Source organism: Poecile atricapillus, chromosome 8 (assembly GCF_030490865.1).
Source record: "Poecile atricapillus isolate bPoeAtr1 chromosome 8, bPoeAtr1.hap1, whole genome shotgun sequence".
Classification (NCBI taxonomy): domain Eukaryota; kingdom Metazoa; phylum Chordata; class Aves; order Passeriformes; family Paridae; genus Poecile; species Poecile atricapillus.
Genome location: NC_081256.1, coordinates 12,735,367 through 12,758,973, shown reverse-complemented (window position 1 = coordinate 12,758,973; position 23,607 = coordinate 12,735,367). Strand labels below are relative to the sequence as shown.

The following is a 23,607-nucleotide window of genomic DNA, read 5'->3' as shown; positions in this document are numbered from 1 at the left end:
TAAAAACAGTAAGAACAGGTTCTTTTAAAAGCAATACTCAGAACATAAATTATCACTAATTGATGTGATCTCTATGTCATTGTTCAATAGCACTAAAATTGTGGGGTTTTTCAAATGCCACGTTCAATAAGAATACTGTGTTCAAAATAAGAATACTGACTTAAATTTTCTTGTCTTTTCTCAGTCAAACAACTTTGGCCCAAATCTTGTAAACACCCAAATACTGAGTTCATCACTGTATGCTCTGCCACAGCCTTTTAAAGAGTATCCTTCACAGCCAGAGTGAAAAAGGCTACTAAATGGGTCAGGACTACCCATTGGTAAACAAAACGAAGCATTTCAAGTTTACTTTAGAATTTAAAGAAAGAAGAAATTTCAAAGCAGCATTACTATTTTTCAAGCATTGGCGGAGCTGCAGACGATTGCCCAGCCGGTAACACTGAGTTCATTCATGCCCAGGACAAACACCCGCACTGTGCCACCTGAGGACAGCAGCGGGGCGTCGCGGGGGGCTGCGGGCTCGGGGCGGTGGCGGGGGCGCTGCGCTCGGGCAGCCCCGGCAGGCGCGAAGGGAACGGAGCCGGGGGTGCCCCCGGGAGGCACCGGGGAGGGGCCGGGCACACCCGGGGCAGCGCCCGCGCCCGGCGTGGGGAGAGAGGGCGGCCCTGCCCGGGCCCCTGCCCTGCCCTGGGGGCGGAGGGCCGCGGAAGCCTTTGCCTCCTCCCCCGGCCCCGGCAGCCACAGGAGGAGCAGACGGCAGTGGGAGTAGTGGTTCCGCGGCCCCAGCCCTGCCCCAGCCACCGCTGCCGCCCTGAGATGCCTCCCGCCGTCCCGCTGCTGCTGCTGCTGCTGCTGCTGCTGCTGCTGCTGCCGCTGCCGCCTCTGCTGCTGCTGGCGGCGGCGCGTCCCGCCGCCCCCCCGCACAGGTACCGCGCTCCTCTGGCCCCGCGCAGGTCCCGCGTCCCCTCCCCTCCCTTTGTCCCCCGCAGTCGCATTCCCACCCTGTCTCCGTGGGATACGCGGGTGTTTCAGTGCCCGTGACTGCATCAAGGCAGGAGCATTTCCCGCGGAACCCGGGACCCTGCGGGAGTAATCGGGAACCTCTCTAACATAACGGTACAGTACGGTGAGGCATCCCGGTGCATTAAAGCTCGGCAGGGCGCTCGCTCACCCTCGTGTGCTCAGCACTAGCAGTGGCTCCACACAGGTTTTCCAGGGCTCCTCGCGTGTCCGGAGCCATCACCTGAGCTGAGCTCTGAGCACAGCTGGGCCACAGGTCTCAGCACCAGGAGCGGGGCTGAGCACGGGCTGGGTTGTGCTACTGAGGTACAAAAAAGTACCAGAGACTTCCTCGATTAAAACATAAATTCAAAACATGGAAAGGAATGAGAAGTAGTTTTTATATCAGTGCTATTTTAACTGCTCTTATATGTACTATAAAAAGTCGTTGCTAATGACTTTTTAGTAGTTATTTTTCCATTATAATAGCAATTTGCAATGATGTATCACACTGGCACACCATGCTTTTAGGAAGTAAAAAAGGAGGGGGGGGATAACAGTCTGTGCCTACCCAGAATTAAGGCTCAAGTAGTTAATTTCTTTCTACACCAAAGTTCACCCATAAATTTCACACTCTGTATCAATTGTGATTTTATGTAAATAGTTAAATATATTTCATGTTAGCAATGGTTTTAAGTATTTAAGCTGTTGAGACAGTTTGTGCCTCTTATACAAAGAACAAATTAAATATATATGTTTGTCTTTTTTCTATTATTCTCAGGCCTACGTTTACATGTGGAGGAGTTGTATCTGGAGAGTCAGGGTTTATTGGGAGTGAAGGATTTCCTGGCGTCTACCCACCAAACAGCAAATGTACTTGGAAAATCACAGTAAGAATTTTTAATACCACAAAATCGGTGCTGAAGACAGTGAACAGCTATTTGTTGTTAAACTGTGTTTTACATGGGGTAATATATGTGCAGTAATGAACTCAGTAACTCAAAGTAGCTCAACTATCTGGAGCTTTTTAGGTTTGATGTAATACGATAATAGTGGCTGAAACAGAACTGGCCTTGCCTCATGTCAGAAGCAAATTTTCATTGACTTCCCTGATGCACATCTAATTGTTTTAATTTAACGTACTTACAAGCAAACATCTCCCCTTCTGTCACCGTGGAACGCAATAGTGGGTTGTATCAAAGAAAAGATTTGAGGTGGCAATTATGAAAAGCAAAATTTCTTGGCAAGAAGACATATAAAAAGTTTCAATCAAACCCAAAAAATTCAGGCAGGTTTGCTTGAAGTGTGCTGCTAGCAGTGTTCTGCCAGCCAGGACATCTGGAGTCTGTCATACAGCAGGCTGACAGCAGTAGGGAAGTGTTGTTACATTTATAAATGACTATGTGAAATGGAACCATGTGGTACAATTGATATTTTGATGCTGAAATGAGACTGTAGGGCAGAGACATCATTTTCATTGACAACATATTCCATGAAACAACTGGACATCCTGTTCTGCATGTCCTTATCCTCAGACTCAGAGAAAGGGATGTGAGTGAATGATTACTTTTCCTCACATCTGCACAAATTAAACCCTCTGAAACTGCCCACCAAATTTCCTCTCTTTTTTAGGCATGGCTCACCAAGAAGTCTTCTGACATTTGGGCCTACAGAAAAAATAAGAAGACATAAAAAAAATAAGTTAGTCTGTGTGTTGACAAGATCGCTAAAGACAACTTCAGTTGAAAGACTGCATCACAGGCTAGGTGTTGGCAGGAGAATAGGATGTCACAGGATAATTGTTTCCTGCTACTATAGAGATGCTGACGCAGAGCAGGAGACATTGATCTGTTTACAATGTTCAGTTTAAAACAGCTCTCGTACCAAATGAGTGATGTGATTTTAATCGTTTCATCTGAAAGATCCCAGTGAAGCTGCAGAGTTGCTTTCTGCACCTTTCTGTTGCGTTATTATTGGGGCCTAGTTAGAGGTTACCTTTGATCCATATCTGATCTCATCCAGAAGAGGATGTGAAACATGGTGCGTGCCCATAAATTTGCTTCCTTGCTATCGAGGGGCTGAGGTGGCAGCAATCAGCATGGCCCATCTTGCAATTTGAAGAGCAGATGCAAATTGCATTTGGAATCATACACACATGCCTTAAATAAAAGGGAAAAACATACAAAGTTAGTTTAACAGTGTAACTCAGTATTAGATGTTCAAAACTCAGTGTGGAGGGAAATTACAATTTTGCTTATAACAGCATGAAGTTTTTACCATTAAAAAACTTAGATAACAAATGGAGGCAGCACTAAAGAAGCATTTACTGAATCATGCCATTTATCTGCCCTTCATATATGAGGGGTAGAGGGAGAAGAGAACAAATTATTGTACTTAGAATGTCCATACAGAGTGGTTTCATTGCACACTTCATGCATCTGTTGCTAACAAGATGCCAGCATCCAGATGAGCCTGGGCATGGTGAGAAGCATTACATCAAAGCTGTAGTAGAGCTGTGTCTGCACTTGAGCTTTCTTGACAAAGGGAGGAACTCAATGGCTTCTGTAATTTCATGATCACCCTGACTCCCAGTTTTCTGCTGTGCTGCCATTTGACTGCCTCCTACTTGTCCTCTGTTGTTTGCCCAAAGCCAGAGAAGGGCTGCACAACCGGGGTAGTCTGGGCTTGCTTGTGCCCTCACCCCATTTAACCCGTTTTATTAAATAATGTTCACTAAGCCAAGCTGATTTCTTTTTCCCTATCAACTGTAGAATGCTCTGTGTCTTTTGGGTGTGCAGGAAGGATGTAGGGAAGGCAAGGACTAATAAACTTGCAAGACTAAGCCTGTACTCTCTTTAAAAAGACCATGGTTTACCAAACTGCGGCAAAGTGGTACACTCAAGGGTCTGGTTAGCCTGAATTTAAACAACAAAATCCTTTCACCAGATACTGCTGAGGCTCAGAATAGCTTGCAATAGCACCCAAGTAAGAAAGCCAGTTACACTGCCATGAAGAAATACTCTGTAGTTACTGTTAGTCTTCCTCATTTAGCATCTGGTCTTAGAAAGTGACTAAGACATTTGCCTGTCCGTTTTAGCCAAGGACTGTGAACACCTTCCTGAAAACTCTCTGCTAATGCAGCATCTGAAAAGTCTGCAAGACTGAAAGAGACATTGATTCACTTTGTGTTTGGGTCACGAGAAGCATGAAGCTGTTGTTTTCTCAACTACAGGATCTCATCAGCTGCACAAAAAATGCAAAGACAGGATGAGAGCTAATTTGTTCATTAGAGGAAAACAGGTTTAGGAGACATTACTGGTAATACAGATAAAGCAATGTAGCATTCAGGTATCATCTGAAATCTTTCCAACTAGTTTGCTAAAGCTGGAAGAGTCTCTCTAACTCAATTATGGTTCTGTTATTTCAAGAGACTGGGACTTTTTCAGCTGGCTAAAGAAAACAGCTTCTCTATTCTAAGAGCTCTAAGAAGTGTTCAGCACATGCTTGTGGTTCTATTGCAGCCTTGGCAGACTACCCAGAGGCTTTTCACTGGCTTTGCTAAGAAGTCATTTGTAGAGCTATTTCCTTCCCTATAGTAATGTATATAGCATTATCTAAAATATGTCATATACACTTACTTTTAATACTCTGTAATCCTTCTTGGCCATCACCTCACATAAATGTGTCACATAGTCTGAGAATCTGGACTGCTGTCCTGTGTTTTTCTGGCAGACTGCTTAGTTCCCATAAAACTCCAACAACTTTATGTGCAACAATAATACTGAAAACTGTCAGAGTTACATAAGGTTATGCTTTTATAGGTTCAGGAGCTGCGTTCCAGCAGGTTTGATGACAATAAGCTAAGTTTGAAAAATGTACTTATCAGGGCAGTTGGGAATCTGCCCTGAGGAAGCAGAATATTTTAAATTTGTTTTTCTATGTTTTAAGCATTAATTTTCCTATGTCATTGTAAAACTGCCCTTCCAGTAGAAAACAGGTCTTTACACATCAATTGTATTGCTAGAAATGAACTGAGATCATGAAAGAGATGAACAGAATCTAGTGCCCATGAAGAGCAAGCTAATACAAATTTTTAAAAGTGGAGATAGAGAACAAGCAACTAGACAGAAATCATGGTTCTTCACAGGATTTAACTCCAAATAACTTCCACATTCATTTTCAGTAGAGAGAAATAATACTATAATCAGCAGATAGCTGATGTATTTTTCAACTCTACCTGGGACTGCTATAGGAAAACATACAATCAGCTTTTTTGTACGAAACATATATCAAAGTATCAAATGTAACCCAATACAGGCTTAAAAGTCAGGCAAAATACATTTGTGAAAGTTGGCATTTAAGGGGGAAAATAATAAAGATTATTTTCAAAGTAAATAGTCTAAATCACATAATTTTGATGAAGAGGGGTTTGTATTCAGTCAGAACAAGAGAAAAACAGCTTCACTACTTTAAAGGTAACTGAACTTTGATTAACATTATATGAAATATCTGCAATCAATGATAACCAAAAACAATCTCAGGACCTTATTTAGAGGTGTGTTGAATATATGGAATAATCATGCCCTTTTGAAGAGGTTAGTAATCTACACCAATGAGTTTAGGGAATTATGCTCTACAAAAACTCTCTAAAAATGTCTTGAGTCTTCCATAGGAGTAATGCATCCTTTGCATAAGTTTAGCATCATCATTTTTGAACCTAAAGAAGTTCATACAGTTAAAATAAGAAGGGAAGCAGAGAGTGAGTATGGGTCAGTTGCCCTCTCTGTGACAAGGAGAGGCAGAGGATGAAGTGCCTCTGTTGTTGAAAGATATCAGCTGGATGGATAAAACAAAAATAAGGCACACCCTGAAGAGGAAGCATCACATCATTCTTCCTTTGACTCCTCCCTCTTTTTTTTTTCTTTTCTTTTAAGAGCTGAATTCCTTCCAGTTCTTCCTCTGAAGTATCCCATCTTCTTACTGCATCAGGCTCAGATGTGGCTCAAAGTAAACAATACTGAGTCATGCTGGCCTTTGCTTGCTCCCCTGTGTTTCTCATGGAACAATATTTTAAATGTCCTGGGATAATCATTGGCAGATTTTAGCACATTAGTTCTCAACATTTAAAGAAGCAAAATGGTAGAAATTAAAGAAGAGTACAGTTTTGCAAAGATGCCTGTATTTGGCACAAGATTTCCTGGGACTAGATGCAAACTGGAACAGCTGCTGCCAGAATGTGGAACCAGCATCCTCTTCATTTCTGATTGTCATCTACTCAGACCACAACATTTTAACTGATTTAACATTTAACTGGATTTAACTGGAACAATTGTGTTACTTTTATCAATGACAAATATTTTAATAAGCAAGTATATTCTTACAATAAAAGTAACAGCAGTAAGTAGTGACTGTATTTAAGGGCCTGCCACATTTCTCTAAATGACTTACCTCCCAAATTCAGATAAACATGAGCAAGGATTATTCTGACAACTAAAACCTGCAGTAGGCTCCTTGTTAAATGTTCATGACCATGTGGCTGAGTTTTTCTTACAGTTTTTTTTACAGACTATCATGAAATAGAAGTCAGTACCTCTGTGTGGAACAGGCTTGACCAAGTTCAAATAGACAGAATAGACAGACTGACAGAAGCAGAGATTAAAAGCTACAATGAAATATAATTAGAAAGTGTAGTGTTGTATAGTATAGTATAGCCAGTGGTGGAGAGGGGAGAAGGAAGCAGAACACTGCACAGAATGACTGATACTATGAACCAGAAAACCTAAGATTTGAGGGAATAGCTGGCAGTTCGGGGTTTGGCAACTTTGCCAGCGTCCTCTCCCTCCTGAGCAGGGCTCTGTCCCATGTCCTGGTCCCCTCTGTCCCCGTGGAGTGGCACAAGAGAGTAGAATACCCAGGGGCAGGAGTGAGTGCCTCGGGGCTGGTGTGGGTAGAGCAGTGCTGGGTCAATGCACTCCTTGAACAAAGCTGTCAATGAGCACCATCAGCATTGCTGAGGGGTAACCACTTGGCTATACCTGAATGAAATTCTACAAGGGCAGCAAAAAGACCTTTTCTTACCCCAGAACCAGCCACCTCTCACATTTCTACTTCCTTCTTTAAACTCTGGGAGAGAGCAGATATATTGAAAGAAGCAATTCAGGCTGAGAAAGTTGGGGGAAAATCTCATAAGGATTGACCAAACTGTTTAATCTAATATGCTAGAGCAACTTCTGCTCAGCTTTCAAAAACAGGGTAAGGAAAAGGGGAGATATCTTAAAGACAGGCAAGTTTTAGCCAAAGCTGCAAGACACTGTTGTGGAAAATGTTGGACAAACTTAACTGTAGGCATGATAGTTTATTTTAAAACATGATCCCTTTAAAGGTCCCCCCATTTGCATCCTGTCATACCAGTTGTACAAACTTATGAAAATGACTGTTCTACCCCAAAAGAGCATGTGCTATTTTGCATACATGCTTTTGGAAAAAAGGCTTCTAACTGTCTAAATTTGAATGTATCTAACTAATTTTACTATCAGCTTTTCTAAACTGACTTGTCCAGTCACACAGAGTTTGTAGTACAACCATAAATAATATTCAGGTCTTCTGTCAGGAATACCAAATTCATTAATTTTAGCTCGTTTTCTGTTAAAATTGACCACACCCTAATGCTCCTTAGTGAGTCAGATTAGTGATTCAGACCAGAAGACAAGTGAATACAATAAGAGATTTAGATATGAGAGCAGTGATTTAAGGAATAAATTCAAGATGAGCTGAGTTGTAGTTTTGTAGCAGTAGCAGTGATATGTATCAGCAGAGGGGCCCTGAATGCATTTTTGAGAGAGCTTTGAACTTAAAAATTCTCTGAAACCAGCAGCAGCAACTGCAGTGGAGCTGGTCAGGCAGTGTGCACATGGACCCTGGGCAGCTGACAACAGCTCAAGCAGAAGTCTCTCCTGCTGCAGGATCAGTATCAGCACTGGACATAAAAGCATGAATGAGTAACCTGAATACACCTACAGCACATCTGTCAGTACATCTAGAGCTGCTGCCTCTATCAGTATCTTCTGTGGGTTAAAGCAGTCACTTCTATTTATAGCATTTCCATCTATACTTGACAAGCAATTTTTAACTGTTGAGACTCAATGTTAAACAGTTTGACAATTTCATATAGGAACAGTTTAGTTTTAGTTTATTTCAAACCAGTGTTTTAAAATGAGTCACTGTTAAGGAATGAAAAAAATTCATGAACTCTTAAATAACGTGGCTTAAATATGAACTTAATGCAGATATATTAAGTGTGTGTTTAAAGCAGAAAATTATAGTAGTGTCTTAGTAAAGCAGAACAGCTGCAATTATTTTAATAGCTACCACTCTACTATGATATGGATTGAATGCAGATAATTACACTTGCCTGTCTAGGGTCTCTCTATATTTTAACATACGTTTTCCCTTCTTTCTGTTGCACACCATTAAGTGCTTTATTAGAACAGTTTTCACTTCTCAGTATGCTGCTTTTTCTCTTAAAAGCTTGTAACTGTATCCCAGGAAATGTTCTCCTCCTTGTAAACTATTACATTGTCTTAATTGACATCCTTCTCTGTACTCTTGTCTCTTGCACTGTCCACAGATGCAGACATGTAAGATTTTCCCTGTCTTATGTTTCCTCAGATATTTCAGAAAACAAAACTCTCTTCTATATTGAGGACATCCACTAATGGTTCTTTTGAATTCTCTATTTATAGTTTTGTCTTTCCAATATAATTATTTCACTCCAGCCCCTCCAGTAACTAAATATTAGGGTTGTACAGTGTTAGCCTTAAAGTTTCTGATTTTATTTATAAATGTAAGATGTACATCAGTAAATAAAAAATCCTTCAAACTATGAAACTTAGTAACACAAATCAGAAAGAGAAGTAATTTCATTTGTTTAAAATGGTAAATTGCTTGTTCCAGAGTTTTTTCATATTAATCTCATCCTCCTCACCTTACTTCGTGACAGGGGCTGCATGGCTGATTCTATACTTTCAGCAGAAAATAAGAAGAACACATCAAGCTGAACTGGTTTATAATTAACTGCATGAGCCTGACTAGAGGATACTCTGGATCAGAAATAAGATAATGGCAAGACATGGCCAAAGCTTTGTATTTAGGATTGGTCCAAGTTACTTTTAAACTGCTTTGCCTGGAAAATAGTTGACAAAAAGAGCTCATCTGACAGGAAGTGAAGGGTATGAAAACAGTCATGCAAACAGTGAGATCCGATAGATATGTGGTCACACTTCCAGATTCATCTCTCCCTCCTTTCCTCTCTCTGCAGGTCCCAGAGGGAAAAGTGGTGGTTCTTTCTTTTCGGCATTTAGACCTGGAAAGTGACAATCTGTGCCGATACGATTTTGTGGATATATACAGTGGCCATGCCAATGGACAGCGCATCGGCAGGTTCTGTGGGACTGTGAAACCAGGTGCCCTTGTATCCAGCAGCAATAAAATGTTGGTGCAGATGACTTCAGATGCTAATACTGCTGGAAGTGGATTTATTGCAAAGTTTTCTGCAGCAGAACCACATGAAAGAGGTAATTAACCATTATATATGTGCTAAAGACAAATATAGCTCAGCTTTATTCAGAGCCACATTAATGCTTAAAAAGATGTGGTGCTAGAGATATTAGGGATTGTGCTATTCAACATATTTATTAATTACCTTGCTTAGCAAATAGCAAAGTGTAACTGTTTAACCATTTTAGTTCATCAAGTAGTAAAGAGAAAAGCTGACAAGTCTAAGAGTAGTGGAAGAACTGTACGTAGTAGTAAACTGGTAATAGCTAGTCATTAAAAGGGCAGATGAAATTCAATATAAATAAATGTTGCAAATAAGGGGAAAATACCCTAACTTTGTGTACAGTGCAGCAGGTTCTGAATGGACTCTTACTGTTTTGAAATGAGATGTTAGGTTTAAAATGGATAATTTATGGAAACAGTAGTTGAATATCAATCCAGTGCTTAGTAGGTATCAGAAAAGAAACAGAAACGTAACAATTTTTAGAAAAGAAAATAAAGACCAAACAATAACAACAAAAAATTACACAATTATAAATCCATAATGCATGTACATCTTGAATAAAGTGTATCTTTCTGATGTTCTCATCTCAGAACTGAATATGAAAAAATTATCAGAAGGAATCAGAGACAAAAAGTATGATAGTTAGAAGAACATCACATACACAAAGATCAACTGCATAGCATGAACTTCTTCATGCTGAAAAGGATTTAAGTCAAAGGGACTGTAGGAAAGGGCTTTAAAGTCATGACTGGTGTGGAGAAAGTGACTGGGGACCACAGTCCATCTCTTTCAATATAAAAAACAGATGAGCAAGTGGCTGCAAAGGAGAGGAGAGGGTGATTTTTCTCTGTGACCTGTGAAGCAGTAGAACATTGTGCATGGGGATATTGTGAATTGTCTGTTTCTACTCTGGTTTAAAAACACAAGAACATATCAAAGCAAAAGACATCAGGTATTGTTGAACATAAAGGCATTGCGTTGTGCTTGGGAGTATGACCAGTGAGAGGCTGGGAGGTCACAGCGAGATGGTGGGAGGTGGTAATGCCCTAGTTAGTGGCCCTTTTTCAAGGCTTTTGCTGTTGGTATGATACCGGAGTAGACAGGTTGTTGCACAGATAGAGTGCAGGTGATGAGTAATTTATCAGGCCTTGCCTTGTTGTAACCTTGTGTCGATAACTTCTTGAAATATATATTGAAACACTGTGACCAAGAACTGAGAAACTGAGAATTCTTATTAATTTATAGTTAATTTAATAAGAAGGTTCATAATAATATTGTAAATAAGGATTACATACCTGCTGGAGTTTTTCGTTTGGAACTGAGGGCAGCAGATACGGAAGAAAAAGACCGCTCTCCATCAAGAGTACTCCCCAGGCTGCAGTTCCTTCGGGAGCGCCTGTCAGCCCCACCATCGCTGCCCCGTGGGCTGCGGGGATGGCTTCTCCAGTACCTGCGGCTTCTCCTCCCCCTCCAGCCCCGGAGTTTGCAGGAACGCTTCTCTCTCCTTGTTTTGCTGCCATTTATTAACTGTGTTTGTGCAGAGGTGCCCGCAGTGGAGGCGGAGGGCTGGGCCGTGGCTGTGTGGGGCCGTGGCAGAGCAGGCCGAGCCCCCTCAGCGCGGCCCAGCCCGGGGCTGGCAGTGCCCGCCGTGCCCAGGGCCCCGCTCTGCGCTGCCTTGCAGGGGACCAGTACTGCGGGGGACGGCTGGACAAGCCATCGGGGTCCTTCTACACACCCAACTGGCCAGATCGCGACTACCCCGCGGGAGTCACCTGCTCCTGGCACATCGTGGCTCCGAAGAACCAGGTACGGCGCTGCCATTGCCCTGCTGGCACAGCCCAGCTGCCAGCGGCTGCAGGGACCAGCACCCGCGAGTGGCTGGCTGTCCCTGGGACACTGCAGTGGCACCTGGCTGGCACCTGGCTGGGCACAGGTTGTCCCCGGGACACCGCAGTGGCACCTGGCTGGCACCTGGCTGGGCACAGGTTGTCCCTGGGACACTGCAGTGGCACCTGGCTGGGCACAGGTTGTCCCCGGGACACCGCAGTGGCACCTGGCTGGGCACAGGTTGTCCCCGGGACACTGCAGTGGCACCTGGCTGGGCACAGCCACGCTCCTGCCATCTCCCTTCCTCACCATCTCCCTTCCTCACCTGCATCACCCTGGTGACTCCTGGCCTTCCTCAGCAGGGCCAGCACTGATGCACTCCCCTAAATGAAACCCATTAACACATCTATGACCACTGAGGCTTTGAAGCCAGGGAGGGTTTAAAAACAATTTTCTTAATTCAAAAGATGTCATGCAAATTAAGTTAGGGCAGGTGATCATCTCAGCACCAAACATGATGATGGCCAATGCTGCATTTAAGACTAATGATGTTTGACCATTTTTGGTGTTGCTGTAGTTAATTATTGAGCAGATAGAGCTGATTGAATTTAATAAAAGCAGTTTGTTATATTTCATATTTTGAAGGCTCCATCACATAACGTGCTTGTTTAATTAGCCAGATGCCATGAGAGCATATGTTACCACTTCATTAAGAGCCGAGGAGATGTGACAGCAGACTGAGAGGGCTCTTGTGCCACACATGACAAACACAAGTGTGTTTCCTTCACTGTAGAGCGAATCTCAGTTCTAGCTGCACATTTTGTGGTTGCTGCTGAGCCATCTGCTCTGTATCTTAGCAGGAGGTCTACAATGACTGAATGTCTTGGTTGACAAGCATGTTTGGTAGGTTGCTTTTCTTGCCACATCCATCTTTTAAAATTCATTAACATATAAACACGACTTTCCTCTTCATCTTCCACTCATGACTAATCCTTGAAATATAAAAAGCTGCCCCAGATAAATGTATTTTTCTGATCTTTCCTACTTCTCCATTTTCCAAGACAGTTCCTCCCTTGAACTGAAGCAGTATGTCAGCTTAGTCTTTTCCGTAGTCCTTTTTAATCTACGTTCTTTGTTTTCTAGACACAGGTCATTTAATCAACCTATTGATATGCAGTGATTTTTAAACCCTTATCTGTAAACTGCAGATTACTTTGGTTCATTCCAAATGTCTCTAGATAAGCCTAAGAACTTTTCATAAGCTCATAGAGAAGATTTGAGAAATACTATATCAGCATAAAAATACAGGCATTATATCCTATGCCTTTTGATGATTCTATTCCATAAATCTACCTGTTTCCAAATACATATTATTCATGTACTGAAACAGTGGTTGCAGAAAGACAGAATTTTGACAGTGACAAAAGCCATTTTCCATGAAGTAGTGAAGAAGCATCTCTCTTCAAGTGCACAGAAAAAGCTCCCCAGTCTTCCATTTGCCAGAATTTAGGTGTCATTGTCTCTATTTCCCTTTCCTAAGCATGTGAGCAATAAAACAAGGCACTCTTCATTACAGAAGATAAGGACCTTCTCCTGGTCATGAAGAGCTTCTATTCTACCATGAAATGCTCATTAGTGCAAAGTGCACTTACTGAACAAAGTAAAGTAGGTATTATGGCCTGCTGTTTTGCCTGCTATGGAAAAATTTATCATTTCTATTTCCAGTCACATTACTTCTTTCTATATAATCTTTTTTGATCACAAGCATGTTATTCAGATGGGTATTCCATTTAAAGTGCATTTTTTCATCATGATACTGAGGGTTTTGAAAAAAATCTGTTAGTCATCTCTAAAATCAAGTCCCCCAAGGTTACTCATACTTCATGGGAAACAAAATTATGCCTTAAACATCTTAATAAGTGCAAAACTATATCCAAGCAAAACTAAGACATCAGGTGATAACAGGCTATCATTGCTATGAATGTAGAACAAGATAACTTTTACTATGTCAGTAATCAAATAAAGTATATGCCATGTACAAATTATTTCTTTTTCTTTCTACAGTTTTAGAAGATTGAATACCATCTTTGTTTGAGTCAGATCTTTATAAAGGTTGATCTACAATCAGCACAAATGAGTCTTGTCATTCAAGCCTTATTTGTGCTACTTATGGGAAGGTGGTTTAAATACTGTTGTGCTTCATCTAAAGAAGCAACCTAAATGCATATATTACCTCTGTTTCCATGCAGCAGTTAGGTTGTGTTTCCCCTTCTTGTCCCACATGACTGACAGAGTCATTCTGCAGGACTTCATTTCAGAGTAGGAGATCCTATTTCTGTTTTCTTGTACATTGGTTTTTTTTTCCTTAAGTAGAAAACTCTATAAATAAAAGTTGTTGCAGATAATAGCATAAGTATTGGAAATACCAGAATTATACTAGTTCACATTTATGATGTGTAAAGCCTCAACAATTAAGGAAATCTGACATGGAAACACAATTCTTTTAAGTACCTACTTTCTCTTGAGTTGAGTCATCTTATTTGCTAATTTTCTTTCTATCAACATTTTAATTTCTAATGTTTTAAATTCTGCATCAAGTATACACAGCATTGGCAACCACAGTGATTTAGCCCCTGCTGTTGATGAAATCAGTGAAATGCCTTGTATGAACTTTGCCTTTGCTTTTTCTTTAGTGTATCTTGAATGATGCACTGACATCAAAAGCTCCTTTTCTGTTGCTTATACTTGCTGTAGTTATTTTAAGAGCATTGTAACACCTAACACCTACTAAGATTCACTCATAAAAATAACTGTATCAGGAGTTACTTGCATACATATGAGAAAAAAACATTTTATAGAATATTAGTCATATGCTGAACTATTAGTTGGAGATGTCATGTGGATTAAAATACTTTACAATTAAGTGGATTAATGAATTTTCCTTTATCAAAAGAAAAATTTAATAGTACTTACATCTGAAGATGTCATTTACTACAAGAAGTATTAATAAATTCTGCATGTGAAAACTTTAATGATTTATTTCCATTTTCTCTTTAGATAATAGAGTTAAAGTTTGAGAAGTTTGATGTGGAGAGAGACAACTACTGCAGATATGACTACGTTGCAGTGTTTAATGGTGGGGAAATCAATGATGCTAAAAGAATTGGGAAGTACTGTGGAGACAGTCCCCCAGCGTAAGTAACTTCCTTTAATTGTGAACTTCACTACCACTATGTGTCATTTTGCTAACAGTTCTGTCCAAGGCTTCAGAAAGATTTTAACTTTTAAATTAAACGTGGTGTTTTCTACCTCCAATTGAACATGTAGAACTTGTAGAAATTGCTTAGTATCTCTCTAGGTTTAAGAGAGAATTTATTTTCTCTCTCTCCATGACAAACCCTGGCTCCAGCCCATGTTCTCTCCTGTCCCACAAGCCTCATTAGACCACTGTGTAACACCACCCATGCTAATCCCAGTGCTACTGATATTGGTGTAGCACCAATAGCAATGGTAGCTGAACATTAACATAACATGTATGTTTTGATTATAGATACTGAAGTACAAGGATCCAGCTGAGCTCTCTAGCCCCTTGGCTCATTCCTCACTTTATCTGACTCATTTTCCTCTCGGCCCTTTTAAAAAAAAACAGGATACACAGATTGGGTCAGATTTGGCTTTTAGTCCTGGTATTCAGGAAGCAGAACAAAGCTCTTGGCAGCTGATAATCAGTGCTCTCCTACGTCCACAGGCTGTGTCAATACTGCAGCAAGGAAAGGCTAATCTGGACAACCACCATGGCAGCTGTGAATCCAGAGAATTCCAGTTAACCAGCCCCTGACTTTTGGTTATGTCAGACCCCACCATCAGAGTAAACTAATTTCTGATAATCTGCCAAAAAAATGGGAAACAATGACAAGCTTTTACTGCAAAGACCTCATTAAGTGTTTCAAAGAAGTCCTTGGTAATCAATATCCAATCATTGACAAAAAGCCCACGGAAATAATAACCCAAAACATTTTATTTTTGGTAGGTATGTTGAAGAGTTGCAGAGTCCAATACTTCATGAATTTTCATAGCCCTTCCAGGTGTGCAATATCTTTTTCATTAAACAAAACCAAATATTAAAAAACCCCATTTACTTCCTTGTGTACTGAGGACTTCTTCAATGTATTTTCCCACTTTCCTAATCTGACCCCTTCCATTTCATGGAAGTGAGGTCTGCAGTGAAGTCACAAAGAAGAATTTTAACAATACTCACATTGACATAAACTTCAGGAATCAGAGTTTTAGGTGATTAATGGAAAAGAGTTTCATCCTGAAAACACCCGTGTGTGACATGCCAGCAAAGAACCACATATTTTTCAGTATTCGTCTGGAGTGGTTTGGATTTTTTTAAGAATGTTGCTATTAATGCTTTTTGGCTTTGACATGAGAAAGAATGGAAATATTTTAATTTGGTTTTCTATTTTAGGCCTATTCTGTCTGAGAAAAATGAGTTGTTCGTTCAGTTTTTATCTGATTTAAGCTTAACAGCTGATGGTTTTATTGGCCATTATAAATTTAGACCGAAAAAGTTACCCACAACTACAGCTCCACCTACAACCACAACAATCCCTGCTACCTCAAGTAAGTCTTACTGGTTTTATTTCATTTCCTATAAAAATTAATTATTCCAGGACAAGGAGAGAGTTACAGAAATATGAAATAGAAATTGTATTAAAAATACAAGTTTTACAGTTTGTTAGTATTTTAAATGTTGAATGAATTAATTAAAATTAATATACTCAGGGAGTACTGGAATATACTCAAGGGAGAATCCATTTAACATCATTAAAGGAAATCTATCCAGGCAAGAGTTCAGTGTAAAAGTAACTTACTCCACCTGAGAGAATTTCCCTGTCTCTTTTCAATTTTGGACAGTTAACTAGCACATTCTGTAGAAGAACGGATAAGCTTATTTATTTTGACGTTTTCTTTTAATAAATAAGTTCTGAGTATTTTGGGAAATAGTTTTATTTAAAGGAACTCTTTCTTCTATAAAGTTGATATGTAAAGATCTTATTGCATTCTTCTTCATATAGTTATTAAGATTAAGCAAAATTCATATGGAAGCCACCTAAGCCCTCTTCAGGCTCTGTCAACACCCTGTCAATATGACACTCTTCTAGAATAATTTTTATTTGAAAATGTTCAGGGATGGAAACTTACAGAGAAATGAGTCTCTCTAAAAATAAGTCTCCTTTTATATTTAAGACTAGACAGCATGTATGAAAGATCAGAGCTGGATTTCTCTGAAGGTGTTGCCAAAATATCTCATTACTGAGATATTGAAGGGATAAATTCTTAGAATTTCTATAACCTGAATGTGAGGCATTTCAGATGCAATTATAGCAGAAAACCAAATTATTTATGATGTTTCTGCAAGACATAACCTGATTTGTACTTAAAACACATCAAAAATCAGGGCAGCAATGGCTTGTCTGCAGGAAACCAAGGAGCTGTGGTGCTATAATACTGCTAATGAAGGTATTTAAAATAGATGAAAATAAACATTAAAAAAATTAAATCATAATGATCTGTAAATCATTCTGATGTGACTCCAACAATAAATAATTCAGCTCTTCTTCACTCTAAAGCACTCATCAACGACGTTGTTGGTTCAGACACTTGGTCTCAAGTAACCCTGGCTGTCAATAATCCTGTTCAGTGTTTTGCACAGGCAAGAGAGGTGAACTCTACCAATTAACTCCAAATCAATTTTCATGACAGCATCAGTGTTAGAAAATAAAAACATGAAGATCATGAAGATTCATCTGAGAAAGAACAACAGAGGCAAAGTGTTCCGAAGGACTTCTCAGGCAGACAGAAATAAGAAGTCCTTTCAGGGAGTGATCAGTTTTGCACAATGTAGGCATTTCTGATCTTCAAAACAAACCAAAGCAAACCAAACCTCTACAGTTCAGTGACATTTCGGAGCAATCATTTGCATTCAGAAGTGTCCAGTTCAAAGAGACTCATCTTATTATCTTGCAAATCAGTTCTGTTTAAACTTGCACAGAACTCCAGGCATGAATAAAATATTAAATTTTATAGGCCCTTTCAAAAATTACATCTGTCTTTATGTAACATAAAAATATTAGTACTTGAAGAAATAAATAAATGCTATAAATACATTTGTAAAAATAATGAAGATTAATCCAGTATCTGTGGTGAGGTATTTGACTTCCTTATATCATTGGATAAAGTTGTGCATTTTCCTGTCAGTGTGCCTACATGTAAAGTGGTAGGCAACTTTTATTTCAGTTCTGCAGTTCATGTTTTGCTGAAGTACCTTACAAACAATAGACAGCCTCTGCTGACAAGTCATAGCAAAGTTGGTTACCAACCAAAATTTATTAAACTAAAAGAAAAAACAAAAAACCCCAAACAAGACTATTTTGTAATGCATAATCCCAGTTTTAAATTTCAAAAAATCAGAGCACCTCAATAAATTTTTGGCAGCTACCATGCTGGCATGCACCTAGGACTCATCTACCTGCTGGTTTTCCAAACCTCCTACTATGAACACTAACTTGAAAGACTCAAGGAACATTAAATTCTTAATTTTTGGTGTGCTGTGTGTAGCATTGAGATAGGAAGCACTTGCCAGACCTGTACCATTGACATAGTAACTTGTTCTTTAAAACACTTTGCATTGTGGGAAGCATTTAACCTTTTAAAGACTCAGATACCAAGAAGACTGGATTAAAAAATGGAACAAACCAGTCCAAAATAAATAAAAACCTGTGAAGCCCAACCTTTAAACTTTGGATTTGAAAGGCAAGACAAGGAGCAGTGCAGATCTTCTAACAGTCATGCCCATTGCAATAAAGACAAAGTAATTTCAATATAATTTAGTTCATTCTTAGAAACTTGGAAAATTATTCAAATTCCTAATTGAAAGTTAGAAGATATTTTTCAAAAAATATAGGCTGAATAAAACTTTTGCAAAATGTTCCATTCTAAAGTAAAAAACTGCAAAGATACTTGTCATAACTAATTTATTTTTTCTTGGAAATTAAGGCTATGTAGGGATCTGTGGTTTTGGTTTTTTTATCTGTCAGTGTCACCTCCATGTTTCCAATACCTGTGTCACTAATTCCAAACAAATTTGAAAAGGGCATAAAAACCTTAAAGTACTGCATCCCAACATGCTACATGGAATTATGTACAGAGACTGAACATCTGCCCAAGTAGGAGAAAGATGTATTCAAGTTGTATTCAGCTGTTTATAAACAAAGCATTCAATTTCAGAAAGGAAATGTCAATCCCTAATGTTTAAGACATATTTCAAACATTGTGTCTTGAAGAAAAACTATGCAACACTACCTGACATGAAGCTGTGTGAAAAATTTGGGAAAAAGAGGTCAGGAATTTGAACTCTGATCCCGTTCATCACAGTGCAGTAATTTCCAATAAAAGGCCACCCCCTCCCTCGGAAGTGTAACTGTAATATAATACTGTGGTACTTCAGGTGTTCTCCCAGGGCTATATGGCCACAGCAGTGACAGATGTAAGATGCCACACAAATCTTGAGTAACATCCCATTCTCTCAGGCCACTGGAACAGACAGAGCTGAGACACCTGAAAAGATGATGACTGGAGGTAACAGCAGAGAAAAGGAATATTGTTACTGTGGTGCTCATCCCCTGAAATGCCAGGACTAGTTCATGCATACATCAGGATTATTCATCTTTCTTCTTGTTTTATTCTTTTTAATATAGTGCTTTTCATTTGTATCAAATGCTTAATTTGACTTTAAATTTACTTTTTTGCTGTTCAAAAAGTTGTGAAACCTACAGTTGCCCTGTGCCAGCAGAAGTGTAAAAGGAGTGGGACTCTGGAAAGCAACTATTGTTCAAGCAACTTCGGTAATGAAGCAAAGTTTCTTTTAAATTATTTATTCTCTACTGTGTTTTTAGACTCAAGGAAATTTTCCCAGATCTAGTTTTGAGTTACCATTAATATATAGGCTAATATTTTACACCACCTTATGAATGTATCTGACATTAGTATCTGTGTTTCACTCAGTACATTCTTGGAGATACTCTGACATAGGCACTGCACAGATATCTGAGACAGACATATCTGCTCAATCTGAGAAGCAAATGACAATGTAAGACCCAGGATTCATCGATTCAGTTACTGTATTGTCACCTCCATTTTCTGTAACCAGCCATTGTTACATTATGTTATGCTGCACCTGCTGACTGTTCCACAATACAGTGTATAGACTTCCAAAATGCTTTGAAAAGAAATTAGAAGGGATGGAAGCTTCCAAGCACTGCTATCTGTACACACACATAACCAGGAAAAACGGTGTCTGCTGTGTATTAGCATGGCATTGTCACTGCTGATCTACTCAGTTATGTGGCAGGGTGTAATAGTGCAATCATTTTTAATAGTGCAATCATTTTTTTAATCCCCTATAACATGCCTGGCAACTTGATGGGAAAACTCCCTGCCACCACCCTTTTTTCATTTTAAGCTGACTCTCTCTTAATGCACTCTAATCCCATGAGGTTTGAGGAAATCTGAGGGCTTGGAGGGCAGCTTTGCCCGAGGTGCCCAAGCAGCAGTGGCTGCACCCTGAGGCAGGGTGCACACAGGGCAGCCCCTCCACCCCTGAGCACCTGCCTCCTTCCATCTGCAGCACTACAGGCTGGTCCAGCACAGAAAGAAACAGGTAGGGAGAAAACCCAACATAAATGGTCTCCTCTTACTGACCACACCTCAGCTCTTGTGGCTCATGGTAAATGATACTATATAAAGCTTGTTTTTTCCCTCTAGCATCACAGTAAAAATCACATTCTTCTCTCCCATCTTCTGTCAAATACTTGACATTTTTTAAGTCTTTTCTGTGACAGGAGTGAGAGTAAAAATACTTTATATGCTACTGTGAATGCAAGCATATCCTAAGGAAAGAATAGGAAGTCTGTTGTTCACAGAATATGACTTATTCTATTTGCAGACTTTATGATTTTAGGAAATAACAACTATTTCTCTTTCATCACACATTTAATTTTATTGTTTCTAGAAATATAGCTGCAATACCGAGCACTTTAACATCCACAGTTCTCTCCTGATTGAACTGTGATTTAATTAAATTCTATTTAATTAAAAACTCCATGTTAAAGGAAGACAATGTACAAATTTACAAAATCCCAAGATGTGAATTATGCAGTTTTGTAAAATACATCTCACTGTACATACTTGATAATTGAAGACTGAATTTATCCTAGGATAGAATTGAAAAAGATGACCTGAGAAGAAACCAAATTCTTAATACCAATTACCATTTCCTTTTGATAAATAAAGATGGCTTACCAGTTTAGTCATCCTAGGAAAAAGAAAGTATCCTGATTTTCATACTGAGAGGTCTTTGGGACATATGATGGTCAAATCTGTAACTACATTCAGCTGAAATAAGTAAGTTTGTATCAGGCCTCAAACAGATCAAAATCTAATTCTTAGGGCATTAACTATTCACTGCTACTCACCTGGGAGTGTCAGAGAGCTGGAAATTCAGATTTTGGCTTGAAGATTTTCAGTTCAGCTTCTCCAGTATTTGAAAATGACTCATTAAAAGTAGTATCAAATTGTACTGTTTAATGGAAATCAGAGAACTGGGTTTACATGACACTGACACATTGTAGAAAAATTTCATATTTGGTGCCACCAAAATTTGACAGTAGTGAGTTATTAGCAGTGATGCTCCTATTTTTAGTAAGTGTTCCCAGTACTGTTTGTTTCCTTATTAGGGACTAATGTACTTAATAAGTTTTTATAATGCCTCAAAATTTATGTCTAAAAATAATAAAAATGTACCAAATATATCAAATGGTTTTTTCTTCTAGTAATAACTGGAACTGTAATCACAGCAGTAACGCGGGCTAGCAGTCTGCATGCAACAGTATCCATCATTAATGTATATAAGGAGGGAAATTTAGCAATCCAACAAGCTGGCAAGAACATGAGTGCCAAGATTCTTGTTATGTGTAAGCAGTGTCCTCTCATGAGGAGAGGTAAGTACACAGTAATAACTACTTTGTGTGTTTATAAAATATAACAATTAGAAAACTATTTGAAATATAACCACAAAAATCAATAAAATTGCCATTTTTTTTCCTATAATCAGCAGTTAGAATTGCAATCAATATAAAATAACCAGTAATCCAGGGGTTTATTGTGTTTTCCTGTTTTACTGGAAGAGGATGAGGTTCATGTAGACTACAGGAGTTTGAAAAACTAAAAGCCACATGATGCAAGATAAAAATCTGATTTGGGTCTCTCAAATGAAGCTAAGATAGACTTTGTGTTTATATGTGTGTATTTTGGAACTAGTTTTTATACACAGTTGTTTAGAAGGGAAAGACAACAGCCTGCTAAACCTAGAAGAGCAGTATCTCACAGGAAATGGCAGAAATCAACAACTTCCACTGTTGTGTATCTCCTGAACGTATTTACAGCTTTACAGAAATACTCATAGTATTAAGCCCACTTTATAAGTACAAACACCCAGTACTGCTAAAAACTACCTTAAACAACATAATACAGAGATCAACCAACACAAATTCAAATTAATTGTGGTAAAGGTGTTGAAAGAAATACTGAGAGTATTTTTAATTGAAGTAACTAAGTGAAAAATAAAACTGTTTTTAGCTTTGGCTCATAAGTAAACAGGTAGAGCACGAGAACATAAACAGAGCCATAGCAGGAAACAGTCAAAATAATTTAATAAGCATAAAAAAACCCCTGATATTATTCCAGGTACTACCAGTGCTTAAGCATATTAACTCAAAGTGGGCAGTAAAAAAGTGAAAAATCATGATCAGAAATTAGCTTTCGCCTTTAGCTATCTGAAAACTACACATTGGGAGACATAATAATGTCCTTGTTGGAACAAACTGTATCCTTTTAGGCAGACTTCTGGCTCCAAACCACACACTTCTGTTTCTCATCCTAAATGTCAATGAATTATTTAAGAGACATTACTTAATATCTGAACTTTTCTGTTTATATCCCTGTGATACCATTCCTTCCAGCCCAAGACCTTGCAAATCCCCAACCCTTCTCAGATATAAAATACGCAGTTCCAATTGAATTGTCCAAAGCCAGCTCTTACCACTCATTAAGTCCACTTTGCCTGAATGCTTCTGTATGTAACTATAAAATATTTACATCTCTGGGGAGGGAAAGGGAATGAAAAGATGTAAGGGCATTATCACTTAAGGGCATTAACCTACAAGCTGATCAAATGTGAAAATATTCAGAAGTAAGGAGACATATTCCACCCTGGGTGTCAGTGGCTAGGTTATCCAGTGTTGATAAGCACTTCTAGTGCTTCTTAGATTCACTTCACAGTCCATATTTAAAGACTATCCCCTATGTATTTAATTATGTAGTAGACATTTCGCTGTGTATCTGCTTGATTTTTATGTAGCTTGTAGTGTAACAAGCATGGCAAAGATGGGTGAGGGAGTAAATGCTGCAGGTAGGTAGGAAGGAAAAAATGTTGGAAGGCATTGGTAACAAACAGTGAAATGAACAGAAACCACAGGTAAAGAACTATACTTACCAAATGATGTCCCAGAATTCTGTCTTGTAATCTCATTCTCTCCTTTCTAGGTTTAAATTACATCATCATGGGCCAGGTAGAAGAAGATGGTAGAGGCAAAGTCTTTCCCAACAGCTTTGTCATGAGTTTTAAGACTAAGAACTCAAAGATCCTAAATGCCTTGAAAAACAAAACATGTCAAAATTGAACTCTGCAGCTGCATTCTATCATATCTTGAAACATCTTTTTAACTTAGTGTAAGTCATGGAAATGCAACTGACTGCCAACAGTACGGCCACGCTGACCCTTCCTTCCCTCCTGTCCACACAAGCACACCTGGCACAAAGTGAAATCCATTACCTGTACAACATGAGAACAGACCCTCCTGAGGCTGAAAGCCCAAGATTTGCAGCACAGCCATCTGATCTCAAACATACAAATTCCAATTACTTGGAAGATGTTAATTTATAACTGTCCAATTTTTTAAGGAGTTCTTTACGTAAAATAAGAATTCTAAGTGCAATATTTATAGCAACTCAGTTTAACTTAGCTTTTTCTCTAAAGTTGTTTTATTACATGGATTTCTGTATTATTATCAGTGCTTAATAAAATATTTTAAGATTAA

General features: G+C 39.1%; 1 protein-coding gene across 1 annotated transcript; it reads left to right on the top strand.

Moving 5' to 3' along the window:
* Positions 1 to 507: 507 nt before the first annotated feature.
* On the top strand, positions 508 to 23,607 carry PCOLCE2 (procollagen C-endopeptidase enhancer 2). The gene is made up of 9 exons (XM_058844359.1): positions 508 to 926; positions 1,781 to 1,889; positions 9,317 to 9,572; positions 11,241 to 11,365; positions 14,444 to 14,580; positions 15,858 to 16,012; positions 19,213 to 19,296; positions 21,283 to 21,450; positions 23,054 to 23,607. The coding sequence occupies exons 1-9, from the start codon at positions 817 to 819 to the stop codon at positions 23,188 to 23,190; spliced, it is 1,281 nt and encodes a 426-aa protein (XP_058700342.1). The 5' UTR covers positions 508 to 816; the 3' UTR covers positions 23,191 to 23,607.

Excerpts from the sequence above, each read along its gene's own strand:
- PCOLCE2 (XM_058844359.1), top strand. The coding sequence starts at position 817 with ATGCCTCCCGCCGTCCCGCTGCTGCTGCTGCTGCTGCTGCTGCTGCTG. Across the intron at positions 927-1,780 it reads CCCGCCGCCCCCCCGCACAG|GCCTACGTTTACATGTGGAG; the intron begins GTACCGCGCTCC and ends TATTATTCTCAG. Across the intron at positions 1,890-9,316 it reads AATGTACTTGGAAAATCACA|GTCCCAGAGGGAAAAGTGGT; the intron begins GTAAGAATTTTT and ends CTCTCTCTGCAG.